Consider the following 16098-nt stretch of genomic DNA (forward strand, 5'->3'; position numbering starts at 1 on the left):
ACACGGAAAAGTGCAATAACAGTAAAGTGTTCAGCCTGCTGTATGGAAATGGTGCTTTTGAACACTTGGGGCCAGACTGAGTGGGAATGCAATTGAAGAGCTTGCAAGACACCTGCCCCTAGTACTCACAGTCAGTCTCTCGTGCTTCCTAGGGACTTAAGAAAAATGGATTTTTAAAAGAGAAAAATAACTCAGTGATTCCCATCCCATTGCTGTAACAAAGAGGTATCAACAGCGATCTGTGGCCCCAGTCCTGCAACAGACTCTATGCAGGCAGTTTCCTGTGCTGGTATAGAGCACCACTGACCACAGTGGAGCTCTGCTCAGGCATAAGAGTCTGCTCATGTGCAGCAAGTTGTGAAACTGGGGTCTGTCTTCCTTACTAGCAGGAATTTCCTGGTCTCCCCCTCCCCGAAATCTGCTCTCAACCCCTTATAAAGGTTTCTATACGAAACTGACTCCTTTATGTGGTTCAGCCTCTCCAAACTGAAAAATTCCAAGCTCGCAGGTGTGATATAAGAAAATGGGTACATTTCTTTAGAGATTAGTTTTTCTTTAAAACAGTGATACTGGAATGAAAGACATTGGTCGTACTACTTTTAACGAGGCTGACAAACTGGGTTTGTTTGTTTTTTTTTGCTGTTTATAGTGAATATAGGTTCTGGAAAAACATGTGTTCCAAAAGTTGGGAAAAATCTCTTATAACAAGCATATTTCTATACAGTCAATTTTTTGGTGGTGACAAATCCCTTACTCCTGTCTTGTTTTAATAATATTCACTAATAAATAATTTCATAATGTTTATTAAGGGGAGATTTCAGAAATGCCAAAGATAGTGAGGAGTCTAACTTTCAGTAGGATTTAGGCACTTTTGAAAATCTTCCCCAAAACTTTCAGTCATAAAGGGCCATGACTGTGAAACCCATACTCCCACTGATGAGCACGTAATCTGGTAACTGTTCATCTTCAGGGCAGTGGGGTTACTCATGTCTGTAAGTATTTATCAGTGTGAGTAAGGGCTGTATAGTTGGGCTCAAAGTATGTGAAAGTATCTGTTTTTAGACCCGATCTTGATCAAACTCCCATTATCTTCAGTGGTGGAGGCCTGAGGCCATTGTACCAGTATTGGAGATAGACAAAGATCTTTTACCCATTTTTGACTCTCTGGAACGTCACAGGTTCAAGATGTTATTGGGTTCTGGTTCTGCTTAGAGCCGACTGGTAGGACAAAGGAGCAGAGAAGAAAAAAATCGAACAGGGCAAAAATGCAGCACATGGCTGGAAGAGTGGTAAACAAATGCAAAGTGAAGAGGGGTAGAGAGAACATTGCTAATAAAAAATTAATACAGTATGTATACTTTATAGAGGACACCCATTTGTGCTAACTTAGCTTCTGAGCAGTGTTCTTCTGTCCTTTATACAAAGCACAGGCTTATCTTACATTAAAAAAAAGTTAGAGACTAACCAATTTATTTGAGCATGAGCTTTCGTGAGCTACAGCTCACTTCATCGGATGCATACTGTGGAAACTGCAGAAGACATTATATACACAGAGACCATGAAACAATACCTCCTCCCACCCCACTCTCCTGCTGGTAATAGCTTATCTAACGTGATAATCAACTTGGGCCATTTCCAGCACAAATCCAGGTTTTCTCACCCTCTGCCCCCCCCCCCCCAAACTCACTCTCCTGCTGGTAATAGCCCATCCAAAGTGACCACTCTCTTTAAAATGTGTATGATAATCAAGTTGGGCCATTTCCAGCACAAATCCAGGTTTTCTCACCCCCCCACCCCCCTCCAAAAACCACACACACAAACTCACTCTCCTGCTGGTAATAGCTTATCCAAAGTGACCACTCTCCTCACAATGTGTATGAAAATCAAGGTGGGCCATTTCCAGCACAAATACAGGTTTTCTCACCCCCCCCCCACAAACTCACTCTCCTGCTGGCAATAGCTCATCCAAACTGACCACTCTCCTTACAATGTGCATGATAATCAAGGTGGGCCATTTCCAGCATAAATCCAAGTTTAACCAGAACGTCGGGGGAGGGGGGTGAGAAAACCTGTATTTGTGCTGGAAATGGCCCACCTTGATTTTCATACACATTGTGAGGAGAGTGGTCACTTTGGATAAGCTATTACCAGCGGGAGAGTGAGTTTGTGTGTGTGGTTTTTGGAGGGGGGTGGGGGGGTGAGAAAACCTGGATTTGTGCTGGAAATGGCCCACCTTGATTATCATACACATTTTAAAGAGAGTGGTCACTTTGGATGGGCTATTACCAGCAGGAAAGTGAGTTTGTGTGTGTGTGTGTGGGGGGGGGGGGGCGGAGTGTGAGAAAACCTGGATTTGTGCTGGAAATGGCCCAAGTTGATTATCACTTTAGATAAGCTATTACCAGCAGGAGAGCGGGGTGGGAGGAGGTATTGTTTCATGGTCTCTGTGTATATAATGTCTTCTGCAGTTTCCACGGTATGCATCCGATGAAGTGAGCTGTAGCTCACGAAAGCTCATGCTCAAATAAATTGGTTAGTCTCTAAAGTGCCACAAGTACTCCTTTTCTTTTTGCAAATACAGACTAACACGGCTGTTACTCTGAAACCTAAAAAAAAGTTGTATGACTCCTGGGGCAGGTAGCAAAAATGAGTTTAAATTCCATGAAAACTGGTTTGTAAACTGTAACTTGCTGAGAATCTAACACGTTGTTTGTGATTTGTAAAACCTAATGGTTTGCTCATCATTAGACTGTAGCATCTCCTCTGATAAAGTAGCTAAATCTGTTGCATATCAGCAACATACAGTACTTGTGTGTGTGTGTGTGGGGGGGGTAAGTACAGTTCCCTGTTCATCAGTGGTATAGGTGAAGTAAGTTGGGCCAAATTTCTCAAAAGTCAACTCAGATTTTGGATGCCTCAGTTTTTGAATGTGCAACTGGAGACAACTTACGATGTTTGAAGAGGGACACCCAGAAATGAAGGAAACTAAAAGCAGTGGCCACTTTGGGAAGTTTGAACCATAGAGAGGAGGTGAGGGCTAAAGGGACCAAAAGGACAAATGGTATGGGTGAGAGAAAAGGGTATTAGGAGAAAGAGACTGAGTGAATGATGTGTGCAGAAAAAGATTGCGGGACTAGAGATAGGATCCTGGAAGAAGAAAAGGCAGAATTTTGGAAGCACAGCGAAGCAGAGATGGCATGCTCGGGAAGCAGAGGAAGAGAAATGGCAGTCAACAGGGTGCTGGCCTCCTGAGGGGGGGGTCGAAAACAGTGCCAAGGAGGCCTGAAGTCTTTACCATAAGATCTCTCTGACTGAGGAGATCTTTTGTTTCACATGATGCTGTAGGGCAATCTAATTAGTTTGAAAAGTCTACTTGTAATGAGTGTGTCCTCAGTAACTGCCTAGGAAACACATTTGTTCAGCTTTTAGCATTTACAAAGCATTAGGGGTGAAAGTCACTGAAACTAGCACAGAGAGGTGTAAGAATCCAGGTTTCCTCAGGGGGAGAGTAGCTTTAATTTCTACTGTCAGCATCCATTAGAGGCTGCGTATTCATGTGTAAAGACTGCACAATTATATGAACCCATCTTTTACTTTGGTGTCGCCTCCGTAAGCTACCCACCTGTTGGAAGGCAGTTTGTGGCCATTGCCTGCTTCCTTGATAGATGTTGGTCTGCCAGCGCTCTTTGCTCTGCATGAACAATAGGAGACTCTAATCCCATAATTTAAAACCCATTGTTTACACAATTGCTTATGATCACTTCAAAACTATTTTCTATCATGATATACTATTGGAACTTTGTTTTGCATTACATATATGGTTGGTTACAAACCATGTTTAAGGACATTGATAAAAGATATCTAATGGGCAAGTTCATGGTAAAATTTGAGCTAGGCAGGTCTTTAAAAGGTAAGCCTCTCCATAACAGACTGAGAACCCTTGTTTAAACCATGTGATCTAGAATCGTGCTGGAAAAATGGTTTTCAAGTACAGTTTGGTCAGAACATTCCTTGACATCCATTCTGGAAAATTGTTGCTGCAAGAATAGGTCAAGCCAGTGTGTGGACAGGCCTTTAGTAAAGCGCTATACTATTATTAGTTGTTGCTGGTACATTATGGGAAAGTTCTCCCATCTCTAAAGCTAGTATGAAATCACCACAGAGGTTACAGTTTGTATTTATCAGTTAACTTGCTAATTTGAAGCAAACGTAGTGAGGTGGAATTGTAGAAAATAGAAACAACACGAGCAGGTCAAAATATCCAAAACAGCAATATACAAATGTTCCAGTGTAAATACATTTCTATAAAAGGTGTGAATGGAACTTAAAAAAAATGATGGATTCTGTACAGTCAATGAACACAATTATAAGTAGGTATTGAAGGAGAATATTCCACCAAGCATGGATCCACTGATAATAATTAATAAGAATCTACTCCACTTCAGTCAGTCGGGTGCCCAACATTATTTCACAGTTGACTGTTCTGAGGGTAGAGGTAATGACCTTTGCCCCAGATCTTAATAATTTACTGCAGTTTTATCATTAAATCAGCATATAATTGGGAAGGAAATTAGGTTTTTTTCATGGTGAGAGCCAAGTAATACCGTTAATTTAATCATTTGTAGGAAAAGGCTTTCTGTAGTCATAGGGTATTTTGTTGTGGGTTTTTTTAATTAAGTAAAGTAGAAACAATGTCACTTTTTGTCATTCATGTTTGATGAAAATATGACAGTGTGATGCAATTTGCAACTTAAACACAAGCAGGGAAATCTGTACTTTTTTTCAAATCTGGCAATGATAAATTGTCAAATAAGCCAAATGTTTTCCTGTGACTTGTTACAATTTTTGGAATGCATTTAGTATCTGAAAAATAACCTCTTGCAGCCTCTTTTTGTCTTTTCTCTCAGCAAAATCTCTGTAGCTTGATAATAACTACATTCATTTAGCATTTAGAATAATCAAGTTTGCAAATAACTTAACAATGAAAATGAATATTTCATAGCAAGGAGAATGACCAATTACGGTTTTGTGACTATAACTAGCAGGACAGCATGACTCATATCTAGCACTTATATTTTGCAAACTAGGCTTTTGAATACAGCTAATTAAAAAGAGACAAAGACACAACTTTTTTAAAAATGAAAAGGCAGGTGGAGATGGTTAAACAAGACCTTTATTTTTTTCTGTTGTGGGAAATGTTCTGCAGTTATGTTTGGTACCTTCAGTTTGTTATGTATTCAGTGTGTAGTTTCATCATAAACCAGTTGCACCTGCAGCAGCTCCCATTGTCTCAGGGAGAGAGCTGTAAAAGGCTTAAAGAAGAAACACTTCTGTTAATAGCATGTCGTGTTTTCACATGACAACGAGAGCATTCTTGTTTTTAAACAGAAAATGCACAGCCCAGGTCAGCGAGGTTGGAATACAGTGTTTATACAAAAATGCACCCTAAGGCAGCACTGAGGAAATACTACTTATATGAAAATGGAGACAGGAATCCGAGCAGTTATGGACAGGACTACAACAGTTGTATTCAATAACATTGTTTTCCAGGAGGGCTGTGTGAGAAATGGAAATGATTATAGAGAAGAGCTGAAAAAAGAAATCTATATTTCAGTGGGAGCAGGATCAGGCCCCTTGTTTGTAGTAGATGCTAAATAAGTAAAGGACTGTGTTTGCACTGATGTTTGCAGCATCACTGTGAGATACAGTCTGTGTAGATGTCTTTGTTTGTAAAAAAAAAAAAATTGGCTCCAGTAGTTATTGATCAGAAGTTTCTAATATATCACAATTTAAAAAAAAATACTCCACGAGGTATAAAATGACTAGTAAAAATTAATCGTGCAGTAACTTTTTACACACCTCTCTAATAGCATTTCCAAACTAAACAGCACTAGTTAGCCAACCCGAAGTAGCCCACTTAGAATCAAGGTATTTAAAAAATACATGCTTTACCGCATATGAGAGTTCCTTCATGGTTGTCTTTGTAACAACTACAGCTTTGTCTGTTGCTTGTTTTGGAAAAAAAAAAAGAAATTAAAAAAAGATTGTAGGGGATTTGAGTTATATGGCAGCAGCACAAGTTAGGGGGTGTGGCATCAAAGTCTGATTTTAATCCCAGTGTGGTGCTGCAGACTCAAGGGCCTGAGTGGGGTTTTTAGAAAGACTGACTCCACTGAAGCCTTGGGTCTGCCTCTGGCTCGTGACGTCACTAGTTTCAGCAGCCGCACCAGAAGGCTGGGTGAGTGACAGCCCAGCCTACTTTTTAAATAGCTTTGTCACGTGACTGGGAACAGTAGTAAGACAGGTGCCTTCAGTTCACCCTCAGTAAGGGTCTAGTTGCCTGTGCAGGAGTGTGTGCTCTGTGTGAGGCTGTGGATTGCAGTTTAAAAGCTACACTGCTGTCATTCAGGAGCTGGATGGCGTGGGACATGTGCAACCAGGACTCTGTATGGAGTGATATAGAGGTGAGCTTTGCATTATGAACAGAGTGAGAATTGTCTTGTGTGCAACCCCTTCTGGAAGTAATTCGTTTAAATGGAATAATTATAAAAGTATACTAGAAATCATGTGTTGGAAAGAAGTCTGAATCGTATGTGAACTTTGCTAATTTAAGGTTACTTTATAATGCCTTGAGCAAATCACAGCTTAGCTGCTGTCATCAGTATCTCCTGCAGTTGGAAACTATTTTCATGTGCCTTTGGCTCGCTTTCCAGTCATATGCAATATTTATGCTCTAAGATAGTGATATGAATCAGTGTCTGAAGTCTTTCCAGTGGCATTTAGTGGCCTGGTTGGAAAAATGCCATGTCTATTTATAATTAGATTAAGACTTTTTAAAAAAAGTTAAAATTAATCAGTGGTTTCATATTTTGATTTTTGTTTGGTTTTGTGTTTTGCTATGCTCTGTTCAGGATTTTTCTCATTTATCACTTGCAGAATTGACACACACAAACTGAGAAAGATGAATATGATGTTGTTGCCTTATTGTTTTAAATTCCTTTAAAACAGGGTACTGGAAATAGATGTTACTTTACTTCTGATTATTGAACTGGATTATAGTATTGCAGTTAAAATGTTCCATAGGACGAGGTTCTCAGTTAATCCAAGTAGTCCAGCAAATAGTTAAATCCTACTGTACAGCAGAGACAACAGGATGAACCATGAGAATAGAGTTTATGCGGGACTATGTGAGCTGCTGCTGCTGCTGCTGCTGCTTCTATAAAAATAGATGGCAATACATCAAATCCACAGCTTCTGCTGGCTACAGTTCATAAAGGAAAAAAGCAAGCAATTCCCTGGTAATCTCTGGAGTATAATGTGAGGTTTGAGGATTTCTGCATATTTGCATTCTGCAAAATGGAGCCTTATCTGAAAGTTCTGGCAACTTGTGAAGCAAAGGAAACTTTCTTTGGACCCAGTTGAGAGGAATCCGAAAGACAAACCTGCTCAAAGGAACTGACCCTCTGACGACAAGTTTGGAATAAGTACTTAAAATCCTCCCCTTAGACATCTCTTAAATAAGATGCATGTATGGTGCAGAGATACACATCTAAGTGAAAATGTGCTGGTGTTCTCTGTTTGTACGATTACATTTTTCCTATCTATTAAGGCATGTATCGGATTCTTAACTCTTTTTGTCGTGTTTTCAATATTTGCAGCACACCATTGTATCCACTGATTTCTGTTTGCATATTGTAATTGCTCTTATCTTGTTTTGATTTCTTGGTAAAATAGAATAGATATGGATAATTCATATGTCCTGTAGCTATTATAAGTCAAGGCTGTAAGTGGATGACTTTCTGGCTCCAAAGTTCTAATTGTTTCTGAGTAGCTGGAGTATCCTGTGGGTTGTTGTCTGGCTTATAACGTGGGTCTCAGCTGCTGTAGCTTCATTTTTCCATCCATGTATTATTCTTAATGCTGCTAGGATTTGATTGAGGAACCAGCTTATATGGAAATATTGGAGATTTATTTTAATCATCAGAGTTCCTGCAGTAATTTCAAGCTAGTAATGGAATAGATCATTTATAGCAATCATTTTTTTCACAGAGGAAAAAAGGGTTGATCTTAATATTAATTGTGTGGTGGATGGATTAGCTGTTGGTAGATTTTTACCAACTGGCTCTTTCATTTTACTTTGTATAGCGACATAGTAGTGGCTGCATGCTGCTTTGGCTCTGGGGATCACCTTTATGATCTACAGTATTACAAGCAGCAGGTACTGTAGGCAGCTTTCATATTTTGAATTGTTAATGTTTGTTGTCAATTTAAAATGCATTATACCCTCTTGCACGTAATGACAGGCTAGCATGTTGCTTAATAAAGGCCTGCGTCCCTATAGCTGATCAGAATCCCCAGTGTTTCACTGTTTCATGAAGGTGATGTACAGTCAGGTTGCAAAGATTGATAGAGAGAATCTGCATGGCGCACATTCTATCAAATCTGTCATTCTTTACTGGGTTCATCCCCTTGCTGTTTCAACAAACTTATTAAAAATACAAAGATTATTTTTACGTTAATATAATTAATGTGGCACAAGTCCAGTCTTTCTTTTTTTTTAATTTACCTTCAAAGGCACAAAGACATCTAAAAGGTTAAAGAAGAATTATACTTAATTATAATGATTCATTATCATCAGTGCAGTTAAGGTAATTTATTGTTTGCTCCCTAACAAAGAAAAAAAAGTCTGTTGGGGTGAAATAATACACAATAATTAACCTTTTGTGTTTAGCAACTACTCTATCCTCTTAAATCTTATTATAAAATTAAGGATATAGTTGTGAAATAACTGTCATACCTGTGAAAAGACAGTGAAATGTGTTATGGCAATGCAGGCACACCTGTTACAGATGTAAAGGCAAAGAGTAAATATCAACATGTCAGATGAGGACAATTATAGGACTTGGAGTGTTAAACCTGACATCATCCAAAAGCCAAATATAAATTAATAACAGGAACACTTGCTACTAATGTGTCTCAGATTAGAAGCATAATGCCATATTCAGAAACATTGATTTTATTATCATGTCAACATTGGCAAGAGCATGTGTACTTCATTTCAGCTGTTACATTTTTTAAGTGACATTGCCGTCATTATAGACAAATGAAAGCTGCAATGGACATTTTTTACACAGCTGTTTATATTGCTTAGAATGCCCATTGCAGGACTTTCACAATGCATATTACTACAGCCCTAAGATGTTTAAGTAGGTGATGTACAGAGTGAAGCTATTTTTACAAACGAAAGTAGTAACAGATCAGCAGGATACTTTAGAAGTCTACGGCATCAGTTTTAAGCCAGTGACCTCCACAACACAAACCTGGGAATGATGCTGAGAATCTACCTTTTCAGTCAAAAACTAGATTATCCTTTAATGAGATCACAGATTTCATCTGTGCATCAAAAAAAGGTCATCTTGGCATTATAAGATTGCTGCTGGAAGGTTATGTCAGTGCTAGAAAATGGGGAAGCTTTTTAATTTCTTTTTCTTTGCAGTTTTTCTGTGGCCAAAATAAAAAGAAGTAAATTTCATTGTACAAAATTTCACCTAAGCAAGGCCTTGGCCTGTTGAAGTTCCAAGCCCTCTTAAATAACCGGAAGAAAAGCAATTGATATTTCAAAGGCTCCCCTTGTATTCCCTAGGTTCCTTTGCCCCTTGGCCTATTGTATAATTGTCTTGTAGTATCCTGATAGACTAGTGGAAGTTGCAGAGCCGGCTCTAGGCACCAGCAAAACAAGCAGGTGCTTGGGGCAGCACATTTCTAGGGGGGGCATTCCGGCGCTGGCCATGCTGCCCCTAGAAATGAACCCCCGCCACCCCAGCTCGCATCTGCTCCGCTTCCGCCTGCTCCCCTGAGCGCGCCGCACTGCTTCACCCCCCTCCCTTCCTCCCAGGCTTGCTGCGCGAAGCAGCAAGCCTGGGAGGGAGGAGAAGCCGAGCGGCGGCGTGCTCGGGGGTGGTGGAGCGGAGGTGAGCTGGGGCGGGGAGCCGTTCCTCTACCCCTGTGCCCCCCTTACTTCCTGCGCTCCCTCCCCCACCCTCGCTCACATCCACTCTGCCTGCTCCCCTGAATGCGCTACCTCTCCCTTGCCTGAGACAGAGGGGGGAGAAGTGAAGCGGCGGCTTGTTCAGGGGAACAGGCGGAGCGAAGGTGAGCTAGGGTGGAGGGTTGCGGGGGGCGGGGGAGCCGCAGGAAGCAAAGGGGGGGAAATGCAGCACGCCTGGGGGAGGAGGCGGGACCTGGAATTTGGGGAAGGGATCAGGAAGGGGCGGAGCCGGGGGCAAGGGAGGGCATGAAAAAAAAGCGGGATGGCAAAAATCCTAGAGCTGGCTCTGGGAAGTTGCATGGTAAATTATAGCCTTTAGCAGCTGGACTGAGTCTGCTGACTCTGTTCCTGGTTCCCAGAGTGTTGCTCACCATTATGCTGCTGCATATAGCCCATGCAGTGTAGACTTACAAAGATTCCTAGCTACAAAAATCTCTATGAAATTTATTTTATTTAAACATAACTTCAGCTCTCTCATATCACTGCAAAAGGCAGCATTTTCAAGAGCAGCATAACAAATAGTGAGTCATCCACATCAGTGGGCATGGTAAAGTTATTGCCCTACAAACCTACCTTTTTAGATGGTGGTACTTCTGGGACTGACTTTGTTCAGAGTTGAACCTAGTAGATCATTCAAATTGCCCAATCAGCTAACTGGAGTCCAAGAGTTTCTGAGGTCTGGATTTTCTGTTTGGTCCATCCTTACCATTAACACAAACTGATAAAGCTAGAAACAATCAATTAAAGGCAATGGTGAAAACCCATTCTCAACTGGCTTTGTTATGGCTTTTAACCACTTAATTGCTGGAACTGCCAGTTGCCTCTGTACAGAAGAACTCTCCACCTTTCTTTCCAATGATGTATATGGGGCAGCAGTGAAAGGAGCTACACCATTGGTTATCACTGAAGGTGTGGACTTCAATTGTGTATTTCCTGGTTTCTGTTAATAATGAAAAAATGGTTCAGGTGGTATTTTTGAATTAAAGTTTCTGTTTTAGGGTAGAAACATAGTATGAAAGTGTGTATTTTTTTTTGCCCTCCATTGATACCTAAAATGACTGATCCTGACATACTAAAGAAAATATTCTGGGTATATATTAATGAAATTGATATTCTGCTGGTCTGTACTCTATTTCTAAGGTATGCAAAGGACGACATTCACACTAGCGAAGAAGGGCCACACACTTTAGTCCCCTCCCCTTAGTCCCTTAATACTGGGCTTAAATGTTGCCTCTGCTCTACGATGAATTTCCCCAGCAATGACAGGAGGCTGGGACAAGTGTAGCATTGTGCTGACTGGGCAGGCCAGAGGAAAGCTCCCTCTTGGTGCTTCTGAGATCACTGCTGCTTACAGACCGTAAGTCTCTTAGACACAGCAGTGTACACACGTACAACCAGCACAGCCACAGGTTGGAAGACCCCATAAACTAACCATGACTGCTATAGCACTTGGCAGGGGCATGAGGTACACTTCATGATTTGCTTACTATGAGGACAGTATTTTAGAACTAGGTTGTTAAAATCTGTGCAGCCCCTGAGGGTGCTGATAAGCCAGAGCCTTTGGTACATGGGTATAGACGTGCATGACCTGTGGCAGGCAGGCACAGTGTCTCCGGGAGCTTTGGGAAGTGAACAGTGTAGCACCTACTGCTGTATCCTTCAACAGGGTGCAGTACATGTGGCCGTCAACATCTTGACTGACCCAAGGGATTAAACCAAGGCCATATAGAGCTGAAAGCATGAACCTCTACAGCTTGAGGTGCAGATCTAGTCTGTATAGCTGGCAGCTGTAACAGACTCACATCTTCTGTGGTTTGGGCATAGAGGAGGATGCATAAAACACACTGACCAGTTGGTTACCCATTCACTCCCACCCGCGCTGATTCCTTTCTGCTGGCCGGGACAGAAAAGAGTCTTGGCAGTCCTTGTTTGGATTTCTAATGCTGCAGATGCTAGACACTCCAGGGCGCAGAAGAAAAAGGATAAAGAAAAAAGTAGTGACCACTTTGCTCACCTGTGCAGGCTAGTCACAATCTAACACTCAGTGTGTCTTTCTAAAAATGAGATTAACTCTAGTGACCTGCTTTGTGGAAGTGAGTGACTTAATCAAGGCTTAATTCTCATCCATGCAGTTATGGTTAACACATTCTGGTGATTAATGAAAGTGTGTGTTTCTGTACTTCTCCCTGCAGTGTGCTGCTCTGGTTGGTGAAGACCAGCCTCTTTGCCCAGATCTCCCAGAACTTGACCTCTCTGAACTAGATGTGAATGACTTGGATGCAGACGGTTTTCTGGGTGGACTCAAGTGGTACAGCGACCAATCAGAAATCATTACCAATCAGTACAGCAATGAATCATCAAATATATTCGAGGTAAGGGAAGTGGATGCAAAAGTATATTTCAGGTTGCTTCATGTTTTTACCAGGTGGAATGACAATCTTCTAATAAAAAAGAGCCAATAGATGCTGAAGTACAGCTGTGACGTCTGTTATAGCCTCCCTCTGACACCCTTAATCCTCATGATCAAAACCAGACCTGTTATCTGGAGAGAAGAAATGCTTGGAAAGAATTAAGTGGAATTCTGATTTCTGGAATGAAAGTGCTGAAGAGATACCAGGTTACACTATGGCATAACACTGAGATATTGCAAAATAGTCTGTTGCAAAGAAAAACAAAAGTTGAAACCTGTTTGTCGTCTTCCACGTTCATTTCGCAGAAACAAACGCAGTGGAATACAGCATCGATTGATGGCTCTTTAATATTTTATAGGTTAGTAATTATTATTACACCTACAGGTCCCAAACAGGCCCCAATTGTGCTATGTGATATGCACATATCGAAAAGTCCTTCCACTCTAAGTACAAGATGAGACCATAGGTGAATGCAACAAACAGACTGTGGGGAGCACAGCATCAGAGTCAGATTATTCTGATTAGCATAATAAGCAGTGGTCATAGCACGCCAACTGACTAGTCACTTATGTGTGTTTTATAGACATAATGGCAGAGGGCAGTCTTAAGGAGAGAACTGAGGGATTTCAGGAGAGATTTAAATGCCCTCTTTAAAATACTGCTGTGGGGGTCAAGGTATATAAGAGATGGGCTATGCCCTCTTTGCCTCAACCACTAATTCTCCTTTCCTGTGTAAGACCTCAAGATTCTCCACTGCTTAATTCTCAGACAACCATGCCCCTCTTGAACCCTAATCTTCTTTCCTCCTAGATGGTAGTAAATGCAGTAGATCATCCTCTGGCTTGGAAATTGGGCAATAGTACATTTGATAGCTGGCAGGAAGACCTTGGGCAACAATAAGCTATCACCCCTGCTTCACCTCTGCCTAGCAGATCACAGATGATCACAGACCAGAAGCATTCCTGGTCCACTTACTTGGGGGAATCCCCAGAATAAAGACTGTTAAATTTAATACCTGTCAAATACTAAATGCTTCAATAAGGTAAAATGCATTTGGAGGTGAAATACAGACTTTATGAAATACTCTGAGCCAAAATCAGCTATTACTTATGCTGGCATAACTCAACTGCAGCAAATTAACTTACTCTGGATGAACACTGATGTCACTGAGAGCAGAAACTGGCCCTCTGAGTCTGGTCTTTCTATCATTCACACTGGTGTAATTCAGGAGTAATTTACTTCAAGTCTATAGGATTATAGTAGTATAAAACCAGTGTAAGTGGAGCAGAAGCCCGTTCTCTGTCTCCAAGGGAAATTTTTTGAAACATTCTGTATTCTGAAGTTTTGTGAAACTTCAAAATGTTGTGTCTTGTGCTTAAGTTTCAGTCATAGTAAGTAAGTGACACATGTTATAATCAAGTAATTGGGCTGCTCTATTATAGTATTCTTATAGGTCAGTATGGGAAGGAGTTAATAACATTTGTAAGCAAGGTTAAATTGGGTTATATCAGAGAATTAATGAGTTAGAACTTCTGCTTCCAAATAAATCACTAAAAACCAAATGTATAGACCTCTTTCATTGGCTGAAGTAAAATCAGCAAAGGATTATATTCAGTGTTGATAAATGCAAAGTAATGCACATTAGAAACATGATCTCCACTATATATATAAAATGATGGGGTCGAAATTAGCTGTTGCCACTCAAGAAAGAGATCTTGGAGTCATTGTGGATAGTTCTCTGAAAACATCCACTCAACGTGCAGTCAAAAAATGAACATAATGTTCGGAATCACTAAGAAAGGGATAGATAATAAGACAGAAAATATCATATTGCCTGTATATAAATCCATGGTATGCCCACATCTTGAATACTGTGTGCAGACGTGCTCGTCACATCTCAAAAAAGATATATTGTAATTGAAAAAGGTTCAGAAAAGGGCAACAAAAATGATTAGGAGTATGGAGCATCTGCCATATGAGGAGAGATTAATAAGACTGGGACTTTTCAGCTTGGAAAAGAGACGACTAAGGGGGGATATGATAGAGGTCTATAAAATCATGACTGGTGTGGAGAAAGTAAATAAGGAAGAGTTATTTACTCCTTCTCATAACACAAGAACTTGAGGTCACTAACTGAAATTAATAGGCAGCAGGTTTAAAACAAACAAAAGGAAGTATTTTTTCACACAACACATGGTCAATCTGTGGAACTCCTTGCCAGAGGATGTTGTGAAGGCCAGAACTATACAGGGTTCAAAAAAGAACTAGATAAATTCATGGAAGATAGGTCCATCAATGGCTATTAGCCAGGATGGACAGGGTTGGTGTCCCTCTCCTCTGTTTGCCAGAAGCTGGGATTGGGCGACACAGGATGAATCACTTGATGGCTTCCTGTTCTGCTTATTCCCTCTGGGGCACCTGGCATTGGCCACTGTTGGAGGAAAGGATACCGGGCTAGATGGACCTTTGGTCTGACCCAGTATGGCCGTTCTTATGTTCTTATGATTTAGTCTTCTAAAAATTAAGATCCTGATTTTGCAATTACTTAAGTGTGTGAGTAACTTTAATACATTTAATTCCAATGGGAATTCATTCCCAATGAGACTGCTCATGCCTTAAAGTCAGGGATGTTCTTAAGTATCTTGCTGAATCAATGGCCAAACTTATAAAGGATAAAATTGTCATTTATTTTGTATGCTGATTCCATTCCTGAAGATCAAAATGTTATACAAACACGGGGATAAATACATGAGGTTTAAACTGTCTTGGTTGGTGCACAGCAATATCAAGACATTGGTCCATCACGTGGCATTTAAAGTCAGTCATATTAAGGTGTATTTGAAAGTGTAGCCCACCAGGGTTCAGTAGAAAGAGATAGATGGAATACATCTAGGGAAGTGCATTGTGAGGCAGCAACTAACATTGTCAGAAACCGAGATTTGGATGAGAAGTGTTTTCCATCTTCCCTAGCAGACAAATTCTGCCATCATTTACTCAAATGCCACCCTTCAGACTTCAGGGACTTCACTGACTTGAATTACAGATTGCACTGAAGTCAATGAGGGCACGCTTTGGCTCAAAGACTACTTCCTCTGAGGAGCAGATTGTTGTCCAATAGCACTTTGCCATATTGTCGCATAAGGGCAACACTATATTCAGTCTGTCATTTATTATATTTAAACTGACTTAGTTGGTGCACAACAGTAGGGACAACCATTGGTCTATCATGTGGCATTGGGGTTTAAAGTCACAGTCTCATTAGTCTGCATATGTCCTACCTGAGTGTAGACAGAGGTGGGAGGATTACATCAAAAGGGCTGCAATTACAAGAGACTTGAAAAGTGCAGTGGACGCTCTTCCTATGCTGGGTCTAGCTGCTTCCAGTTCTCAAATGTAGGCAGGGTCCTGACACACGCTGCTAGGCCCCCCCTTGGGCCATGAGATATTGTTGGCAGCACTAATACGCCTCTGACACCTAGCCTTTAGGCCTGGAATGGCAAGTGCCAGAATTCTTCCTGCATTCTTGCAAGTATGCAGAGTAGGCTAAGACCCAGATTTTCAACGTTATTCAGGTATTGCTACGTTCAGCATTGCTATGCCTTATGGATTTCGGAACCTGCATCTCATTTTCAAAAGGGA

At 40.9% G+C, this 16098-nt stretch overlaps 1 protein-coding gene across 2 annotated transcripts in view; it reads left to right on the forward strand.

The window, feature by feature from the left end:
- PPARGC1A (PPARG coactivator 1 alpha) overlaps window positions 1-16098 on the forward strand; it is a 502323-nt gene that overhangs the window by 418326 nt on the left and 67899 nt on the right. The window contains exons 1-2 of one of the 2 annotated variants that reach the window (XM_084626599.1): window positions 6315-6464; window positions 12241-12420. In XM_084626599.1, coding sequence (XP_084482725.1) covers window positions 6417-6464; window positions 12241-12420 — 228 coding nt within the window. In that variant the 5' untranslated portion in view covers window positions 6315-6416. Of the gene's footprint in view, window positions 1-6314; window positions 6465-12240; window positions 12421-16098 lie in introns of those variants that run through there. The other variant, XM_084626598.1, reaches the window with a different exon arrangement.

The sequence above is a fragment of the Lepidochelys olivacea genome (genome assembly GCF_965140295.1).
Source record: "Lepidochelys olivacea isolate rLepOli2 genome assembly, chromosome: 4".
Classification (NCBI taxonomy): Eukaryota; Metazoa; Chordata; order Testudines; family Cheloniidae; genus Lepidochelys; species Lepidochelys olivacea.